We start from the raw sequence: 18,176 nt of genomic DNA, 5'->3' as shown, positions 1-18,176 counted from the left end.
ACAAGATGTCAGAAGACAGAGGAGCAGTTTTTCTCCGAGGTCATTAGCTAAAATTCTTCAGCTGCTGGAAAACCACCTCAGATATAATTCACTGGGAAGAACAAATATATTTCCATTTCAAAAAAACCACTGGCTCTTAAAGGCTCATTTGACGGTTAAATCACAGAACCAAAGCTGTCATGGGAGCTTGCTGTGCTTTCATGCTATCTGCTGAAGTTTGTTCTGGTAGATTAGTCTTGCTGATTTCAATTTTTTCCAATTTTTTTATTTTCCTTGTTCAGCGTGCCCGAGTGGACGTTTTGGTCAAGCTTGCCAAATGAAGTGTGTGTGCGAGAACAACGCTCGCTGCGACCCGCTGAGTGGGCGGTGTACATGCGCTCCTGGCTGGACTGGACACAACTGCAGGAAAGGTAGCGGCGCTGGAAATGCCAATTTGTCAACACTAATTGTTATGTCTGACACTCAAAATGGGATTCTTCTGTTGCAGGCTGTGATGGAGGGCACTGGGGGGAAGACTGTGCAGAAACATGTGACTGTAGAAACGGAGACGGCAGCTGTGACGCCGCGACGGGCCAGTGCAACTGTGAGGCTGGTTACACTGGAACACGCTGCCACCAGAGTATGTAGTTATGTGTGCAAACATTTAAAGACCACAGTGTTCTATCTGTAATGATTTCAAGTTAATATCTGTCCTTTTTTATGTTTTTATTATCAAAGAATGATTCAGGCTTTTGTTAGGATAAAAAATACTGCAAAGTTTTTTCACACCAGAAAGTCTTGTTGACACGCACGTCTCATGACATGAAAGAAACTAAAACTCCTGCTCACCGTCGATCACTTGTGCTCACTTTATTAATGTTTCAGTCTGAGATGAAGGTTTGAGGATTGAAATGTCTTTAATACAATGAGCGTGAGTGTGAGTGGCGTCTTGGCTTTCTCAGTTTGTAGAAAAATGGAACAGGAAAATCTGTTGGGAGTATGTGTTGCTGTCGGCCAATTCATTCGCTGGCAGTTTGCGTTGCAATCATTCTGCACAGTTTCATTATCGGTGCTACCACCAGATAGTGCCAAAGTAATAATGTCTAATCCTAAATAAATACAAAAAGGTTCTCTGCGAGGTACTCATTTTGTATTGTAGAATTGTGTCATTCTAAAACCAGCCTTTATAAAACATGACATTAGACAGGAAATGTTCAACATTATTTAAAGCCACACATCACTTGTCTGTATGTCTAAAGTGCATGTGTGTGTGTGTGTGTGTGTGTGTGTGTGTGTGTGTGTGTGTGTGTGTGATATTCCCTCAGAGTGCCCATCAGGTATGTTTGGTCTTGGTTGTCGCCATCGGTGTCAGTGTGACAACAAGGCGTTGTGCGACCATGTGAGCGGAGCTTGTACCTGCCAGGTGGGATGGACCGGAACCTTCTGTGAAAAGCGTAAGAGACGCTCCTTCAGAGGCAAATTCACCTACTAAATGTGTATACAGTATATGCCAGTAACAGGTAGTCTTCACCGCTGTGTGTCTGTGTGTGTGTGTGTGTGTGTGTGTGTGTTTCAGCGTGTCCTCAGGGTTTCTACGGACTAGACTGCCAGGAGAAATGTTTGTGTCTAAATGGCGGGAGCTGCGACCACGTCAGCGGAGTTTGTTCCTGCCCTGCTGGCTGGATCGGTCCATTCTGCAACCTGAGTGAGTGACGGGTGCACAACAAAAGGTTATGGTGTTAACAGGGGCTGGCGTCACTCCAGTGTTATGAAAGATGGTATCAGGACATTTGTATAGCAGCATCGAAGCACTGAGAACATCTTTGTAACGCGAGTAATTTGGGGAAACCCAGTTCAGTCGCACATGAGAAAGCACCGACTTGACGTTCCCCATGCTATGGCCTGTATCGCTTACCAGACACTGGAATTTCCACTTTTGATCAGCAAAGTTCAACAGGAGGTAATGGTATTGTTTGTCCCTCTCCTGGCAGCGTGCCCAACCGGTTTCTATGGGGAAGGATGTAACCAAACCTGTAGCTGCCGTAACGATGGCATCTGCCACCCGGCCAGTGGGCAGTGTGTGTGCACACCCGGCTGGACCGGACCCAACTGCACAGAAGGTGAGTGAACGCAACACAGACCTAAGTATTCTTCTATATGATGGGTAAATAAGGGTGTCACAGTATGGTTTTTGTCCGTGCGTTATTTTCCCAGAATGCCCTCCAGGGTTTTATGGAGCAGACTGTCGGCAGCGCTGCCTGTGTCAGAATGGGGCCACCTGTAACAAGAGCAACGGAAAATGTTCCTGTGCCAGTGGCTGGATGGGCACAGCCTGTGAACTCGGTAAGACTCCGAAATGCTGTAAGAGTCTCCGTGTATGTGACCACAAAACCATCTGCAGATGAATCATTTTAGGGAAAATTCTCTATATTACAACTTGGGTCTAATTTCTGTACATTTGGCTGCCATTTAGAATAACATGCTCAGATCTGGGAAAACAATTTTTTGGCAAAGGCTGACGGGGCAAGAGATGATCAGACAGGTTGTAAACAGGCCAAAAACTGTTTGCAGGTGCAGCAAGTAGGTCAAAGTGGAAACAACCAGTCTGTTTTCGAACAGCCCTCGTTTTCACTTCCAAATAAGTCTGGCTAACGAGGAAAACTGTTTAAAACATGTTTGACTTCTGGCGTGTCTTGCCTTGTCAGGCTTCTTTTTAGCAACTTTGCCATATTCCCAGTACAGTACAGTGCAACTGCTCCAGAATCTGAATTTCCCTTTAACTTGGTACTACTTTCTGTTGCCCTCTGATACGCTGCCTAAAGTTTTCTCCAGAAAATGCTTTTTCTTATCCTTTTCCTCATCAAGGGTTATAAGAATAGAGGTAACGCAGTGGTAGAGCGGGTCATCCTTCAATCAGAAGATCACTTAACCCCAAATTGCTCCTGTAAGCTGTGCCTACGCTGTGTGAATGTTAGATAGTCCTTAATGGGCAGGTGGCACCTTGTGTATGTATGGATGTGAATGAGTGAATGATGACATGTAGTGTTAAAGCACTCTGAGTGGTCAAAAGACCAGAAAGGCGCTTTACAAGTACAAGGTTGTCGTACTTTCTCAGGCCCTCTCAGACAGACAGGCATGTGATTTTTTTTTTTTAGCTGTAAAAAAACTTGATGAATCAAATATTAAATCAATATTTTGACCCTGACCTTACTTGACATGTTTCTCTCTAAACTCTCAACTTTGAAATACTCACAGGGCCGGATAATTAACTGAATTTCGTGAATAACAAACATCTTTTAACGACCTAAACTTACTCGTATCACAGTTTTCAATAAATGTCAGTAGCTGCAACAGCCACAACATCTGACCAGAACATCTAATCACAGGTTCAACCAACCAATCAGCCGGCAGACCAGCATCTTTAACTGATCATACTGGAGCTAAACAGGACGGACATATTGGAATTGAGCCAAAATGAGAAATGAAATACACACTAATTTATAAGCATGTATTGTTATTGATGTTAAGCTGATCATTTATCTTGATCTACACTTTAGGCTGTTTGGCCCCAGCTCTACAAACTTGGATAATTCAGCCTCGTCTTGCAAAGCCATAATGATTTTTTGTTAGTCTGTACAGCAATGCAGAAGAATAACATTACCTGAACCCTAAACATTTATGGCCCGTGGTTGTTACTGTGCTCGGGAAATACGTACGTCTGAGTTCAATCTGCTGCCTTAGCTCATTTGTTTTTGCCTCTAGTCTGGTTATTTGCTGGCAGAGTTTGTTTCTGAATCACGAATGGGTCTTTTCCGTAAAAGTCTCTGCCATTCCAGCTTGTTCTCCCTTTGAGCTCCAGATCACACACTATCCTCCCTCTGTGCCTGTTACAACCTTTCCCTGTCCAGCCATGCCAGGCCCAGCCCCCTCTCCATGCTCGGGAAACCTCTAATCCTGTGGCTGGAATGCCTTGATTTCCAGCTCTATACTAAACATGATTGGGGAAAAAAACAAACATATTGCAGCCCTTCAGCAGAAATATGACAACACACGATAGTTCACACCATGGTATCTGTGTTTTGTTTCTCTTTCTCGTCTCACGTGGGTTTCTTCTCGTGCACGCTGCTCTATGTTTACACAGAGTGTGCGGTGGGCCGGTTCGGGACGGACTGCCACCAGCAGTGTGAATGTGAGAACGGCGGCCAGTGTGACGGACTGACCGGACGGTGCAGCTGCAGCGGCGGCTGGACCGGAGAGCGCTGTGAGAAAGGTGAGCCAGTGAGTCTCTACTGCCCAACTGAAGCAAATGGACCAGCAGAAACTTTGACCTTATGGGAACTGCTGCACAGTGGAAACTGTTGGACCGGCAATATTGTGTATTTTTGTTCATGTTAACCTCTAATTTGCACCTTCTTCACTCAGCATGTGAACCAGGCCTGTTTGGTGCCGGCTGTGAGGAGAGATGTCAGTGTGTGCACGGGGATTCATGTCACCACGTCACTGGAGCGTGTCAGTGTCCACCAGGCTGGAGAGGAAAGCTCTGTGATAAAGGTGCAAGCTTGCGGTTAAAGACACTGGTGCTCTTGCAGCCCCTGCTGGACCGAGTTTGTCCTGAAGTTTTGATAATGACCCTGTTGCATTTTCCAACAGCTTACATGCAGGGGCAAGATCAGAGAAATTGGATAAAACTTGTTTCTCATATGTTCTGCTCTATTTACTTGCTATATATGTATATATAGTATATATCTGTTTCTTCAAGTTTTTTCTTTCTGCTTCTTTCTACTGGTATAATATATGCAACCTAGGTTTCTTTTCTTTCTTCTTCTCTGTTATCCTAATGTAGGGTCTAAGGATAATATCATTTTAAAGCCCTCTGTGCTAAATTAATAATGTTGGGGCTATATTAATACAATTGACTTGGCCAAACAAAGCACAAACTAAATATACTAATTATTAAAAACAAATGTACAGACTGGTTGACATCTACAAGTAGGATATGGATAAAGGTGAATATGCAGAATAAAATTATAGCTATAGATATCTTATATTGTTTTGCCTTTGTTTTCTTTTTCAGCTTGTTTGCCGGGTATGTATGGAAAGGGTTGCGTGCAGCACTGTGGCTGTGCACAGGGCACATCCTGCCACCATGTCTCTGGAGACTGCGGCTGTCCTCCTGGATTCACGGGAAACGGCTGTGAGCAGAGTAAGTGCTGCAGGACCAACTTGTGCCTCCAGTCCATTTAGAAGGGTTGCATTGCAGGTTTTATTAACTCATCCTTGCATTAATAAAACCCATTTAAAGATGCATCAGAAAGCAAGAACATCTCTATCAAACTGTACACTTAAACCTCTTCCTGTCTCAGCTTGTCTACCAGGAACATTTGGACAGAACTGCAATCAGGTGTGCCAGTGCTCAGAGACGAACCAGCTCTGCCACCCGGTGGCTGGATCATGTTACTGCGCTCCAGGTTTCCAAGGCCCCAGATGTGACCAAAGTACATAAAATAGGATAATTATACCTTCTAGACATATCACAGTACAGTGAAGCAGAGTTCTTCTAAAAGTACTAATTCTCTGCTGTTACAATTTTATTTTCAGTTTGCGGAAAGGGTCTTTATGGTCCAAACTGTGAAAGCAAGTGCCAGTGTGAAAATGGAGGGAGGTGCATTCCTTCCACCGGAGCCTGTGATTGTCCAGCAGGTTTCATAGGAGCACGCTGCAACATCAGTGAGTCCGTCTAAAACTGCGCTGGGGACGGTGACTGAATTAGTAATACATGTTTGCATGGGATGACAAGTATCTGGTGTGTGTCTCGCGGTGACAGCGTGTCCAGCTGGGCGTTACGGAGTCGACTGTGCTCGGGTGGCGCTGTGCGGAGACGGAGCCCAGAATGACCCGGCCACCGGTCGTTGCAAGTGCAAACCTGGTCGAAGAGGAAAGGACTGTGGACACGGTCAGTACTCAGTACTGTTGATACAGTTTGATGCAATAACCTGCACCAGAATATTCTACATTACACACAAAACCACCTGCTCCACCATCAAAGTATGAGGCCAAAAGGCTTAGTGCTGAAAGCTTTTGCCTCCCAAACAACTGATTACTGGTTTGATTACCGTTTTGTGATCAGTGCTGATTTTTCAAATTTAAGGAATATAAATGTTGTTCACTAATTGGACTAGAAAGTTTACAAAAATCAACTAAAAATATGACATCCGAAAGAATTGTAATGAGAAAACACAGCCGAGTCAGACCAGTTCAGTCATCATTCTATTCTTACATGTTTGTCTGTGTGTAATATTTCTGTCACATATTTTGTCCTCGTAGAATAGTGGAAGATTAAGGGTCATGTGAGACAGTGAAAGCCCTCATGTGCACACAGAATGTGATTGGACGGATATAATTAATATGCGTATTGTATCAGGTTTATTACAGTAAGTGTGCTCACTATTTTCAACAGCACCGCCACTACAACCTTAAACCTGCGTCTGACTCTGTGATATCATCAGTCATATCTTATTTGCGGTTTCAAAGAGCACCTTGAATGTCACTGCTTCTGAATAGTGAACCAACCTTAAATGCTCCGCTATCATATGTAACACAAGTACTTGATTGCCGTCTCTGTTTTTATCTCTGACCTATTGCCTTGAGTGTGTGAACAACCTCATGTTTCTGAACAGATGTAATCTGATTATTTCAAAGTCTAGACTCCTCTCTTCAGGTTTCATCTGGACTATGCGTTCACTGTGATGAATTATAAATGTTGGACAATGTTTGTTGTCTGTATGAGTTGTTATCATAAGAGTGCATTTTCCAACTTAGGTTGCCTTCCAGGCTGGTTTGGGGCGGACTGTGCTGAACGCTGTAACTGCAGTAATGGTGGAGTGTGTGAGTCTGTGACTGGAAACTGTACCTGCAGTCTGGGTTGGACTGGTTCACACTGCGATAAAGGTGACACACACTTTTATAAATCTTGTTTCTTATTGCAGTCAAGTTCATTTGTTTTCTGACATGCTCTGCTCATTAGTTCATGTATGATCTGGCAAACATAGACACTAGTGTTGAGTCATGAGGTTGATTTTTCTTCTTCTTTTTTGACTGTGTCCTCCTGTTTCATTCGATTGTCTCTCAGAATGTCCTGCGGGCAGATTTGGTGCCAACTGTCAGCTGAAATGTAACTGTCAAAACAGCACTTGTGACAGAGTGACGGGGACGTGTCAGTGTGGTCCAGGCTACTATGGACATCTGTGTGAACATGGTGAGAACTGAACACACAAAGAGAGACATACGTGTCTTAAAACATAAATCATGTTGCCTAAAAAAAACAAAAAGTAAACTATATATACAGTATGTGACCCTTTTTTAAAAATGAACATTTTCAGTTGGAAGCTGTAGGCTTGGGGATGAGGGCAATACATATTTAGGAACATCCTTAGACATGGTTGGTTTTGATCTTTTCACAGAATTGGTTGAATAGTAAAAATATCCCTTAAAGAATTTAATATTATTGTGATACACAAAAAGCCCAAAACGGTAATGATCTGCCAGTGTGACTGTAATAGGGTTGAGTATGATTTTAAATTGTTCAAGACAAGTGCCTGTACCATCTGAAGTAGCACAAAATAGAAATACTAGATCACTAATACTAAAGTAACAGTACCTCAAAATTACACTGAAGTACAGTACTTGAGTAAATGCTCTTACTTCCACCTCCCTTGTATACCCAGCCCTGTCTCAAATGTCAATTTGAACTCATTGTTGAGGACAAACACAAAACTAAAGCATCCCGACTTAGATATTTAATTTAAGCTTTTACTCTTGAGGAGTCAAAGTTCCACTCTGGGGTTCATACTCAATCATGAATCCACTGGGAACATTTTAAACCATGAAAGTCGGCTTTAAATCTTGTGGCGTATGTCCCTCGTCTTCAGCCTGTCCTCCTGGTCTTCATGGCCCGCTGTGCCAGCTGCAGTGCGACTGTATGAACGGAGCCTCCTGTCACCCAGCGTCGGGCCACTGTATTTGTCCTCCAGGATACCACGGAGCTCGCTGTCACAGAGGTCAGTCGAATCACTGCTGATTACCACAATGTAATGACAGGATTACTGGCATTTCTAAGCCTAATTTATCCTTTTTTGAAAATGTCGTCTCGTCCCCGACTCCTCTCTCAGTGTGTGAACAGGGTACCTTCGGTCATGGTTGTGCCAAGGTGTGTGACTGTGAGGAAGAATCTCCATGTGATCCTGTGAGAGGAAGATGCCTCTGCTCCTCAGGGAAGACTGGACTCAAATGTGACATTGGTAATCTTCTAGCCCTTTTCTGACTTTGACAATGCGCACACAGCAAAGTCATAGTATAGCATGTCAAAACAAGTCATAGTATAGCATGTCGAAAAAAGTCATAGTATAGCATGTCGAAAAAAGTCATAGTATAGCATGTCGAAAAAAGTCATAGTATAGCATGTTGAAAAAAGTCATAGTATAGCATGTTGAAAAAAGTCATAGTATAGTATGTTGAAAAAAGTCATAGTATAGCATGTTAAAAAAAGTCATAGTATAGTATGTTGAAAAAAGTCATAGTATAGTATGTTGAAAAAAGTCATAGTATAGCATGTCGAAAAAAGTCATAGTATAGTATGTTAAAAAAAGTCATAGTATAGCATGTTAAAAAAAGTCATAGTATAGCATGTTGAAAAAAGTCATAGTATAGCATGTTACAAAAAAGTCATAGTATAGTATGTTGAAAAAAGTCATAGTATAGCATGTCGAAAAAGTCATAGTATAGCATGTCGAAAAAAGTCATAGTATAGTATGTTGAAAAAAGTCATAGTATAGCATGTCGAAAAAGTCATAGTATAGTATGTTGAAAAAAGTCATAGTATAGCATGTCGAAAAAAGTCATAGTATAGCATGTTAAAAAAGTCATAATATAGCATGTTAAAAAAAAGTCATAGTATAGTATGTTAAAAAAAAGTCATAATATAGCATGTTCAAAAAAAGTCATAGTATAGCATGTTAAAAAAAAGTCATAATATAGCATGTTAAAAAAAAGTCATAGTATAGTATGTTAAAAAAAAGTCATAGTATAGTATGTTAAAAAAAAGTCATAGTATAGCATGTTGAAAAAAGTCATAGTATAGCATGTTACAAAAAAGTCATAGTATAGTATGTCGAAAAAAGTCATAGGATAGCATGTTAAAAAAAAGTCATAGTATAGTATGTCGAAAAAAGTCATAGTATAGTATGTTGAAAAAAGTCATAGTATAGTATGTTAAAAAAAGTCATAGTATAGTATGTTGAAAAAAGTCATAGTATAGCATGTTGAAAAAAGTCATAGTATAGTATGTTGAAAAAAGTCATAGTATAGCATGTTAAAAAAAGTCATAGTATAGTATGTTGAAAAAAGTCATAGTATAGCATGTTACAAAAAAGTCATAGTATAGCATGTTAAAAAAAAGTCATAATATAGCATGTTAAAAAAAAGTCATAGTATAGTATGTTAAAAAAAGTCATAATATAGCATGTTAAAAAAAAGTCATAGTATAGCATGTTAAAAAAAGTCATAATATAGCATGTTAAAAAAAAGTCATAGTATAGTATGTTAAAAAAAAGTCATAGTATAGTATGTTGAAAAAAGTCATAGTATAGCATGTTAAAAAAAGTCATAGTATAGCATGTTGAAAAAAGTCATAGTATAGCATGTTACAAAAAAGTCATAGTATAGTATGTTGAAAAAAGTCATAGTATAGCATGTTAAAAAAAGTCATAGTATAGCATGTTGAAAAAAGTCATAGTATAGCATGTTACAAAAAAGTCATAGTATAGTATGTTGAAAAAAGTCATAGTATAGCATGTTACAAAAAAGTCATAGTATAGTATGTCGAAAAAAGTCATAGGATAGCATGTTAAAAAAAAGTCATAGTATAGTATGTTGAAAAAAGTCATAGTATAGTATGTTGAAAAAAGTCATAGTATAGCATGTCGAAAAAAGTCATAGTATAGCATGTTAAAAAAAGTCATAGTATAGTATGTTAAAAAAAAGTCATAGTATAGTATGTTAAAAAAAGTCATAGTATAGTATGTTGAAAAAAGTCATAGTATAGTATGTTGAAAAAAGTCATAGTATAGTATGTTGAAAAAGTCATAGTATAGCATGTCGAAAAAAGTCATAGTATAGCATGTCGAAAAAAGTCATAGTATAGCATGTCGAAAAAAGTCATAGTATAGCATGTCGAAAAAAGTCATAGTATAGTATGTTGAAAAAAGTCATAGTATAGCATGTCGAAAAAAGTCATAGTATAGCATGTTAAAAAAAAGTCATAGTATAGCATGTTAAAAAAAAGTCATAGTATAGCATGTTAAAAAAAAGTCATAGTATAGCATGTTAAAAAAAAGTCATAGTATAGTATGTTGAAAAAAGTCATAGTATAGCATGTCGAAAAAAGTCATAGTATAGCATGTTAAAAAAAAGTCATAGTATAGCATGTTAAAAAAAAGTCATAGTATAGCATGTTAAAAAAAAGTCATAGTATAGCATGTTAAAAAAAAGTCATAGTATAGTATGTTAAAAAAAAGTCATAGTATAGTATGTTGAAAAAAGTCATAGTATAGCATGTTAAAAAAAGTCATAGTATAGCATGTTGAAAAAAGTCATAGTATAGCATGTTACAAAAAAGTCATAGTATAGTATGTTGAAAAAAGTCATAGTATAGCATGTTACAAAAAAGTCATAGTATAGTATGTTGAAAAAAGTCATAGTATAGCATGTTAAAAAAAGTCATAGTATAGTATGTTAAAAAAAGTCATAGTATAGCATGTTCAAAAAAAGTCATAATATAGCATGTTAAAAAAAAGTCATAGTATAGCATGTTGAAAAAAGTCATAGTATAGCATGTCGAAAAAAGTCATAGTATAGTATGTTAAAAAAAGTCATAGTATAGCATGTCGAAAAAAGTCATAGTATAGTATGTTAAAAAAAGTCATAGTATAGCATGTTCAAAAAAAGTCATAATATAGCATGTTAAAAAAAAGTCATAGTATAGCATGTTGAAAAAAGTCATAGTATAGCATGTTACAAAAAAGTCATAGTATAGTATGTTGAAAAAAGTCATAGGATAGCATGTTAAAAAAAAGTCATAGTATAGTATGTTGAAAAAAGTCATAGTATAGTATGTTGAAAAAAGTCATAGTATAGCATGTCGAAAAAAGTCATAGTATAGCATGTTAAAAAAAGTCATAGTATAGCATGTTAAAAAAAAATCATAGTATAGTATGTTAAAAAAAGTCATAGTATAGTATGTTGAAAAAAGTCATAGTATAGCATGTTACAAAAAAGTCATAGTATAGTATGTTAAAAAAAGTCATAGTATAGCATGTTAAAAAAAATCATAGTATAGTATGTTAAAAAAAGTCATAGTATAGTATGTTGAAAAAAGTCATAGTATAGTATGTTGAAAAAAGTCATAGTATAGTATGTCGAAAAAAGTCATAGTATAGCATGTTAAAAAAAGTCATAGTATAGTATGTTAAAAAAAAGTCATAGTATAGCATGTTGAAAAAAGTCATAGTATAGCATGTTGAAAAAAGTCATAGTATAGTATGTTAAAAAAAGTCATAGTATAGTATGTTGAAAAAAGTCATAGTATCTGATTAATCTGAGAACAGTTAACCCGTTCTACTTCACATGTGGCGGGTGCCGGGGACCCGAGGACGTGAAGTGTTGACGTTGGTACAATTTGGACAAGCGATACTTTCAACATTAACAACTACGCTGTGGAATAAGTTGAGCATGTCCTCGGCAGCGGGCTTTTTACAGGCAACGCACGATGAGCGGCTCTCAGCCGCGCCGAACATTTTCCAAAAATGTCAAACGATTGCTTTAGAATCACACGGACCTCTGTGTAGCGTTTGTTAAACTGTGTGTGTTTGTGTTTTGTGTCAGACTGCAGAGCGAATCGTTACGGGCCAGACTGCGCAGAGACCTGCGAGTGTGGCAACGGGTCGCAGTGCGACAGACGCAACGGCCGCTGCAGCTGCCTGCACAGCTGGATCGGACTCTCCTGTCAAGAAGGTACAGGAACGACAAATCACCGTGACCGACACACGTGCATCCCGAGTGTCTCATCAGTGATCTCACTGCATCATTACATCCATGCGGACGTGAATCATCGGAATAGGACAGTTTAGCTGACTTTGTGAAATAAGAGTAAATAAGTAGTTCTAGTGCTGACGGCGCTCAGTTCCGGCAGAGCCTGCACTTTCTCCTTGGTGTCGCCTTTGTTCTGATCAAATATGAATGTGTGTGTGTGTGTGTGTACACGTGCTGAGTTGCACTCACGGCTCATCGTGTGTTTCCCCAGGTGGACCTCCACACACCGCCCACAGCAGAAGAGGAGACTCGCAGCATGAGAACTCGTTATAGCACCGCCATCGAGCTGGAAGACTCCAACTGGGACAGATCAGCCACGTTTTACTGAAGTGGCTCAAAAGGACAGGAAGTTGTAGCAGGCAGCTGGAAGACCTACGTGGAAATAGACTTCCTGATGAGAACTGCCGTTTCATGTTTGGATCTGGATGATTTTTTATTTTTTTTTTTGCGTGCCAAAGTGTCCTTTGAACTGTCAGCCTGACCTGCCACAGCGGTACTTTTTGAGAGTTTCTTGCGGTCGAGGTGGATCATCGGACCTTTTAGTCTTCGGGATTAAAATCGCTCCTCAACTACTACATCCGCAGAGTGCAGAGTCAGGAGATTGTGGTTGCGTTTACTGCACTTTCGGTATTTTGCGTTTCATATTTTGTCCTTGAAATACCTTTTTTTGCAGGTGCTGTGCATAAAATAATCTCTAATTTTGTAAAGGAAAATTGCTGGAGATGATACAACCTCAGTTTCTAAAACCATATTTGCCAGTAGTATGAATCTGTGTTTTTTTAAATGCATTTGTTATGAAGTACTACCCTCAGTCAAATGGTGCTTTACTGTACAGTGCAACAAAGACTTTAATGATTTTCACACATTCCTGTTGATTCAATATGCCTTAATTGACAGCTGGAGTTTTACAATTCATTATGTGTCACTAAACTACACATGTATTTGCACCTTCTTTAAGGGTAAGCGTCTAAATATTTTTTTTTTTTATTGATTGTGTGTATAAATTGCTTCATATTTATATTTCTCACAGTTGTATACAATTGAATATACCACAGGTTTGAAATGCGTTCTTTATTTTCTGCTGGATGAAAGAGACTTTTCAGCTCTGACAAATAAACAACCCCGAATGATATTTCACACATGAATGCCAACAAAGACAGACGCATGAAAGGTTAGTTTCCCATTCTTATTTTATCATTTTTTCATTGAAGATCGAAGCTGTACATCCTGTCTAAATTCAGATTCAAGCACAGTGCAGATAGCAACGCCTGCAAAAGAAAACTAAAAAAGAAAAGGCAGAGGTGAACACAACCAAAAATATATACAAAGGTCAAACTATGTACAGGAGATACCAGACTATCTACGTCGTCTTCAGAATGAATTCAGTCCGCCATCGCATTCACTTCACAGCATTCCTCATAAATGCATACACAACACAAAGAAATTACTTCTTTTCGTCAGTCTTAAAATCGATACAACACTGAAAGGAAAAATGCAGCATGATGGAAAAAATAAAATAAAAACAGTTTCTTTTGAGTCTCTTGACTGCATTAAAGGCTAAAACGTAAAAATATATTCTCTGTATAACCTAGAACCTTCTGTAAAATAAGCTCTATCCACCGGCGGGTCCGTTTTTCATCTCTGAACTAGTCATTACAATGTTAGAACAGCAAATGTGAAGAAACTGACCTCTTAAAGCATGACTTACTACACTTCAGCCTTAAAACATTGAGTTATTTCTACAATGTGCAGAAACCTTTTAACACCAGAAGCTCTTGGTTGGGCGGGTCAGCACGGTGTCAAATAACACCGGTCAAACAAAACGCACAGCGATACCATTTAAAGGGAAGGTTTGACATTTTGGGGCGAGGCGCTTATTCGCTTTCTTTTTGCTGAGAGTTGGATGAAAAGATTGAACACACGTCTGTATACGCCAAATGAAAAGCCACCGCCAGCAGCCTAACTTGGCTTAGCATAAAGAACGGGAACGGGACAACCGCCATCTTGGTAGTACGGTCTGTCTACCAGCAGGTCCAAAGCTCTCTACTTAGGACGGTGTATGTCATGTGTTTCTTCTGCACCACAAACCTAAATTTGCTGTTTTATTGGGGGAAATGAAAAGGTCTTGTGTCAAAGTCTATTTACAGAGTTTTTGTATAGAATAAACAAACGAGATAAAACATGGTAATTTAGAGGAGGAGCTTCAGAGGAGCAGGTAGGTAGTCGGACTAGCGGTTTCCCTGTTTCCAGTCTTCATGCTAAGCTAACTTCTCCTGCTGCTGGCAGTAACTTTCAGTGAGAAAGTGAAAAAGTCCCAAAATGCCGAACAAAGTCTCAAACGTCCTCCCCACTCCCTGCAGATGAAAATATTAAGACAAGAACTCCACGGACTAAATCGACTAAATGTTCTTTGCGTTTCTTTTTTTTTTTTTTTTTCTCTTCTTCTGAGAAAACACTCAGACACAGCAAATCACAGGTATACAGGGATCAACTAATACGACGGGCTAAAGCAAGGGATTAGTTTAGCCCCCCCCCCCCACACACACACACACAGGATCAATAGCAGAGACATGAAATCACTTTGCTGCTGTTAAAAAATCACCTAAGAGGAGTAACGAAGCAGACCTCATCCACACTGTAACGTTCACTTTGATCATCCCCTCCACTCCAACGTCACCATTCGCACTACTGGGACACTTTTCTTAATGTGTACGTGTTCATTTTCTGCTAAGAATCAATATTTGATCAGCTGTTAGTAAAGATTTGAGTTACCTACACATGTTAGTAAGCAGGGCAGCGTCGCCTCACTTGTCCCGTAGCTACTGTAGGCTGGGTAAAAAGGGGCCCATGCTTTGAGGATGTATCACATGCCATCCACTTGTGCTTTAATCACAGTAAGAGACCACCCAAAGGAGAAAGAATGATGTGGGGCTGCGTCAAATCCTGCAGTAATATTTCCGACACGTCTCAGGTTGTATGTCGCCTGAAACGAACCTTACCGATCCTAAAGCAAGTAGCTGTACTTATGCATTCTGTATATGAAGGGCATATTTGTTAACTAGTATAACAGTGTGGTCAAGTAAAGATATATGTATATATATATATATATATATATATGGAGTAAAGTCCATATCATAGATAGATAACAAGCTGGATAGCACATGCGCCAAGATGAGTTCTATAATCTTGCAGGAAGTGAGAGTGAAAGACTTGGGTGTGTCTTCAAAGAGAGATGAAGAAGATCTTTGGCTCAAGCCACGCTAAAATGCCACTGGTCCTGCCCAGTGTCCACACATGAAAGAAAGACAAGACGAGTAAAAACAACCTCCTGACACGACTAAAACCACCCGCTCCGTTCCCTGAGCTGCTGCTGCCGCCGCCCACCGATTATCTGGACACGCTCAAAACCGACGCCACTTCCACCAGTCAGCGTTCACAGGGGACATGGGACCGGCGGTCGAGCTGCTCGTCTACGCCAAAAGCCTACAGCACTGTCTGATGCAACTGTAAATAAGGCAAAAATACTTGAGCAAAAAAATTATTTTTGATCAAGGAGAAGTTTCCATGAGATGTGGAGCCGGCACTGATACGACCACTTTCCTGCACAGTAAACCCTCAGCCTGAAAACAAGAGATCAGAGGCCTGGCGACACAGTGATGTACGACACTGCCTTTGATCCAACCTGACTGCAGCTCCTACCGTTAGGGACCAATAACAATGGCTACTCTCTTCAGTGGCAGCCGCGTTGCCCTGACGCATCATCCCACGCTCCCGACTCGTCATCATGGACGGTTCACAGGTCAGGACAGAGGAGGAGGCGCCGCATCCCCCCCCCCTCCTCCTCCCCCTCCTCCTCATCATCATCATGACCGCCGCCACCACGCTTAGACAGCTGGAGTGTTGGAGCATCAGGCTGGACGAACGCTCTGCCAGTGAGGACACAAAGCGAGGATGAGGAGGAGAGGGAACCCTCAGGAGATATGATTCTATAGTGCAATGGCTGTGAGATTAGACTATTTTAACACCCATCCTCCCGCCTCTTCAGAACTACCGTCCGACACCACACTGACGATACTAAAGTGCTGATTGTTAAAGCCCACGACGAGGCTCACACACTGACAATGTCCACAACAGAAACAAGAGGTTTTACAGAGAAACCTTGACAGACTCTTTACAGTACACAGGTGTTTTGTAAACAGAACATCCAAGGAACAAATGCATGGCTATGGTACATGTGCAACTGAGTAGTTCTCATATATTCATACAGTATGAACTTAATCTTCCTTTTAGTTGCATTCAATTTTAGAAAAAAAAAAAAGAGCAAAAAAAAAAAGAAAAAAAGAAGAGAAATCTGGCTGCCAAGCAAGCATGTGCTTATTTTTTTTAAAGGTATTTTTCTCTATGGTTTTAAAATACGTTCAGCTGAATTGAATGTATAACTGATTTAAGTATGAGCGCATATCTCTAACCTCGCTTCCACTTTTGTCTTTCTTTCCTTCCTTTTCTGTGGAGGTGACTGTATCCCCCCCCCCCCCCCCCCCCCCCCTCCCCTTTTCCTTATCTTATCCCTGTAACTCTAAATGAGGTGCCCTGGGTGACCTCGGTGTGGCCAGACTCATGCGCCAGGGTCTCACTCAGTAAAAGCTCAAGCAAACAGAGGATCAGGCAAAGGTGGGGCGCTGCAGCCCGGGTGCAGCCCTGCCGGGCGGGGCCGCGCTGTGCGTTAGGAGCGGTAGTCCTTTTTACTGTACGGCTTGTTGCCCAGGATGCTGTCCACCTCGTGTGTGATGGACGATGACAACTTTGGAAGAACCTGCGTCAGGAGAGAGAGGGAGAGAGAGAGAGAGAGATGGTGAATGTGTTCTTCTCACTTATATGGGCCGTCAGTGGTTTTGGTCGTCGTTGGTCACAGCAGTTGCACATCGCAGCCTCTAGAGAGCGCTGACGGGGGACTTGAGCTGTTTGTAGTTGTAACCAACATTGTGCCGTCCTGTCTGCTGCTTCCAGCTCGTTACTTCAAATAAAGCAACCAAAAAAAAAAGAAGAGGAAATTATAAGATCCTTTTATAGCTGATCTGCAGCTTATTTAATTTGTACTTTTACACACATCCAGCTGCAGTGTAAATTATTTCACATTATACAGCGACGGAAAAAACATACAGACACTTTACTGAAGTAAAAGTAGCAATAATACTCCATTGCAAGTGAAAGTATTACTTGCTAAAAGTACTCGTTACACAGTAGAATGCTCCCTGTCGGTGTTATATCATCATTATTTTTTACTGTAATTTCCATTACAGAAAACTGTTATATATATATATACACAGTTTAACTACAAGTTTCTCTTTCCACAGTGTAGAAATGAAATAAATACTAAATAGAAAGAAGATGTAATATTATATGGACTTTGTGACCCAGTAAGTTTCAAGAAAAAGGAAATCTGCTGAGCCCTAAAGATATAATTTCAGAACTGAAATATCAAATGTGCTCAGGGAGAGGAGACATATGGTGTGTGCACACATATAGTATACACACACACACACGGGAGGATACACAAAGCATCAGAAAAGAAGAAACGCGTATGCTTTTTACTGCAGGCCAGACATAATGCGAGGAAAGGACGTAAACCCCCACCGGTCTGAAAACCCCATTAAAAGAGTGCATCTTATCAGGACAGGAAGCTCGTCTCCGGTCCCCCTGGCAAGCGATACTCCGCTGACCTTATTAACGCGGTACAGTAAAGCACCCGAGCGTGCAGCAGCAAACTGCCCAAGAGGCCGAGCTGTACCCACGGGAGGAAGCTGCCGTTACAGATTGTAAGGCACGAATATGGACGTTATGAAACGGGTCAGGTCACATTTTCACAAATTGAGCAAGTAATTTGCTCTGCAGAAAGAGCAAACAGAAGAACAAACACACTCGTTTTGTGGCCTCACCTGTATCGCTCCTATGTTCTCCATCAACTGGTCGGTGTTGGACGCCCCTAAGAGGACTGAGCTCACCCCCTCGTTCCGTAGGCACCACGCTGCAGGAGACCAGCAAACAGCAATGAC

At 40.5% G+C, this 18,176-nt stretch overlaps 2 protein-coding genes across 5 annotated transcripts in view; one reads left to right on the top strand and one right to left on the bottom strand.

Annotated features, from left to right (window-relative positions):
• Positions 1-13,605, top strand: part of megf6b (multiple EGF-like-domains 6b) — a 59,511-nt gene extending 45,906 nt beyond the window's left edge. The window contains exons 21-38 of the mRNA XM_068712720.1: positions 282-410; positions 488-619; positions 1,305-1,433; positions 1,556-1,684; positions 1,971-2,099; positions 2,194-2,322; positions 4,121-4,249; positions 4,402-4,530; positions 5,054-5,182; positions 5,343-5,474; positions 5,578-5,706; positions 5,804-5,932; positions 6,799-6,927; positions 7,109-7,234; positions 7,908-8,036; positions 8,148-8,276; positions 11,917-12,045; positions 12,335-13,605. Coding sequence (XP_068568821.1) covers positions 282-410; positions 488-619; positions 1,305-1,433; positions 1,556-1,684; positions 1,971-2,099; positions 2,194-2,322; positions 4,121-4,249; positions 4,402-4,530; positions 5,054-5,182; positions 5,343-5,474; positions 5,578-5,706; positions 5,804-5,932; positions 6,799-6,927; positions 7,109-7,234; positions 7,908-8,036; positions 8,148-8,276; positions 11,917-12,045; positions 12,335-12,396 — 2,258 coding nt within the window. The 3' untranslated portion in view covers positions 12,397-13,605. The remainder of the gene's footprint in view (positions 1-281; positions 411-487; positions 620-1,304; positions 1,434-1,555; positions 1,685-1,970; positions 2,100-2,193; positions 2,323-4,120; positions 4,250-4,401; positions 4,531-5,053; positions 5,183-5,342; positions 5,475-5,577; positions 5,707-5,803; positions 5,933-6,798; positions 6,928-7,108; positions 7,235-7,907; positions 8,037-8,147; positions 8,277-11,916; positions 12,046-12,334) is intronic.
• A 3,074-nt stretch (positions 13,606-16,679) lies between these two features.
• The window catches only part of kcnab2a (potassium voltage-gated channel subfamily A regulatory beta subunit 2a), an 83,866-nt gene continuing 82,369 nt past the window's right edge, over positions 16,680-18,176 (bottom strand). For all 4 annotated transcript variants that reach the window (XM_068712286.1, XM_068712288.1, XM_068712287.1 and 1 more), the window contains 2 exons: positions 18,060-18,148; positions 16,680-16,936 (listed from right to left, as the gene is read on the bottom strand). In XM_068712286.1, coding sequence (XP_068568387.1) covers positions 16,847-16,936; positions 18,060-18,148 — 179 coding nt within the window. In that variant the 3' untranslated portion in view covers positions 16,680-16,846. The remainder of the gene's footprint in view (positions 16,937-18,059; positions 18,149-18,176) is intronic.

The sequence above is a fragment of the Cebidichthys violaceus genome, unplaced genomic scaffold (assembly GCF_023349555.1).
Source record: "Cebidichthys violaceus isolate CVI_PGR_0920_01 unplaced genomic scaffold, fCebVio1.0.p SCAF_17, whole genome shotgun sequence".
Classification (NCBI taxonomy): domain Eukaryota; kingdom Metazoa; phylum Chordata; class Actinopteri; order Perciformes; family Stichaeidae; genus Cebidichthys; species Cebidichthys violaceus.
Note: the sequence above shows the minus strand (reverse complement) of the source record. Positions and strands in the feature narration are given on the sequence as shown.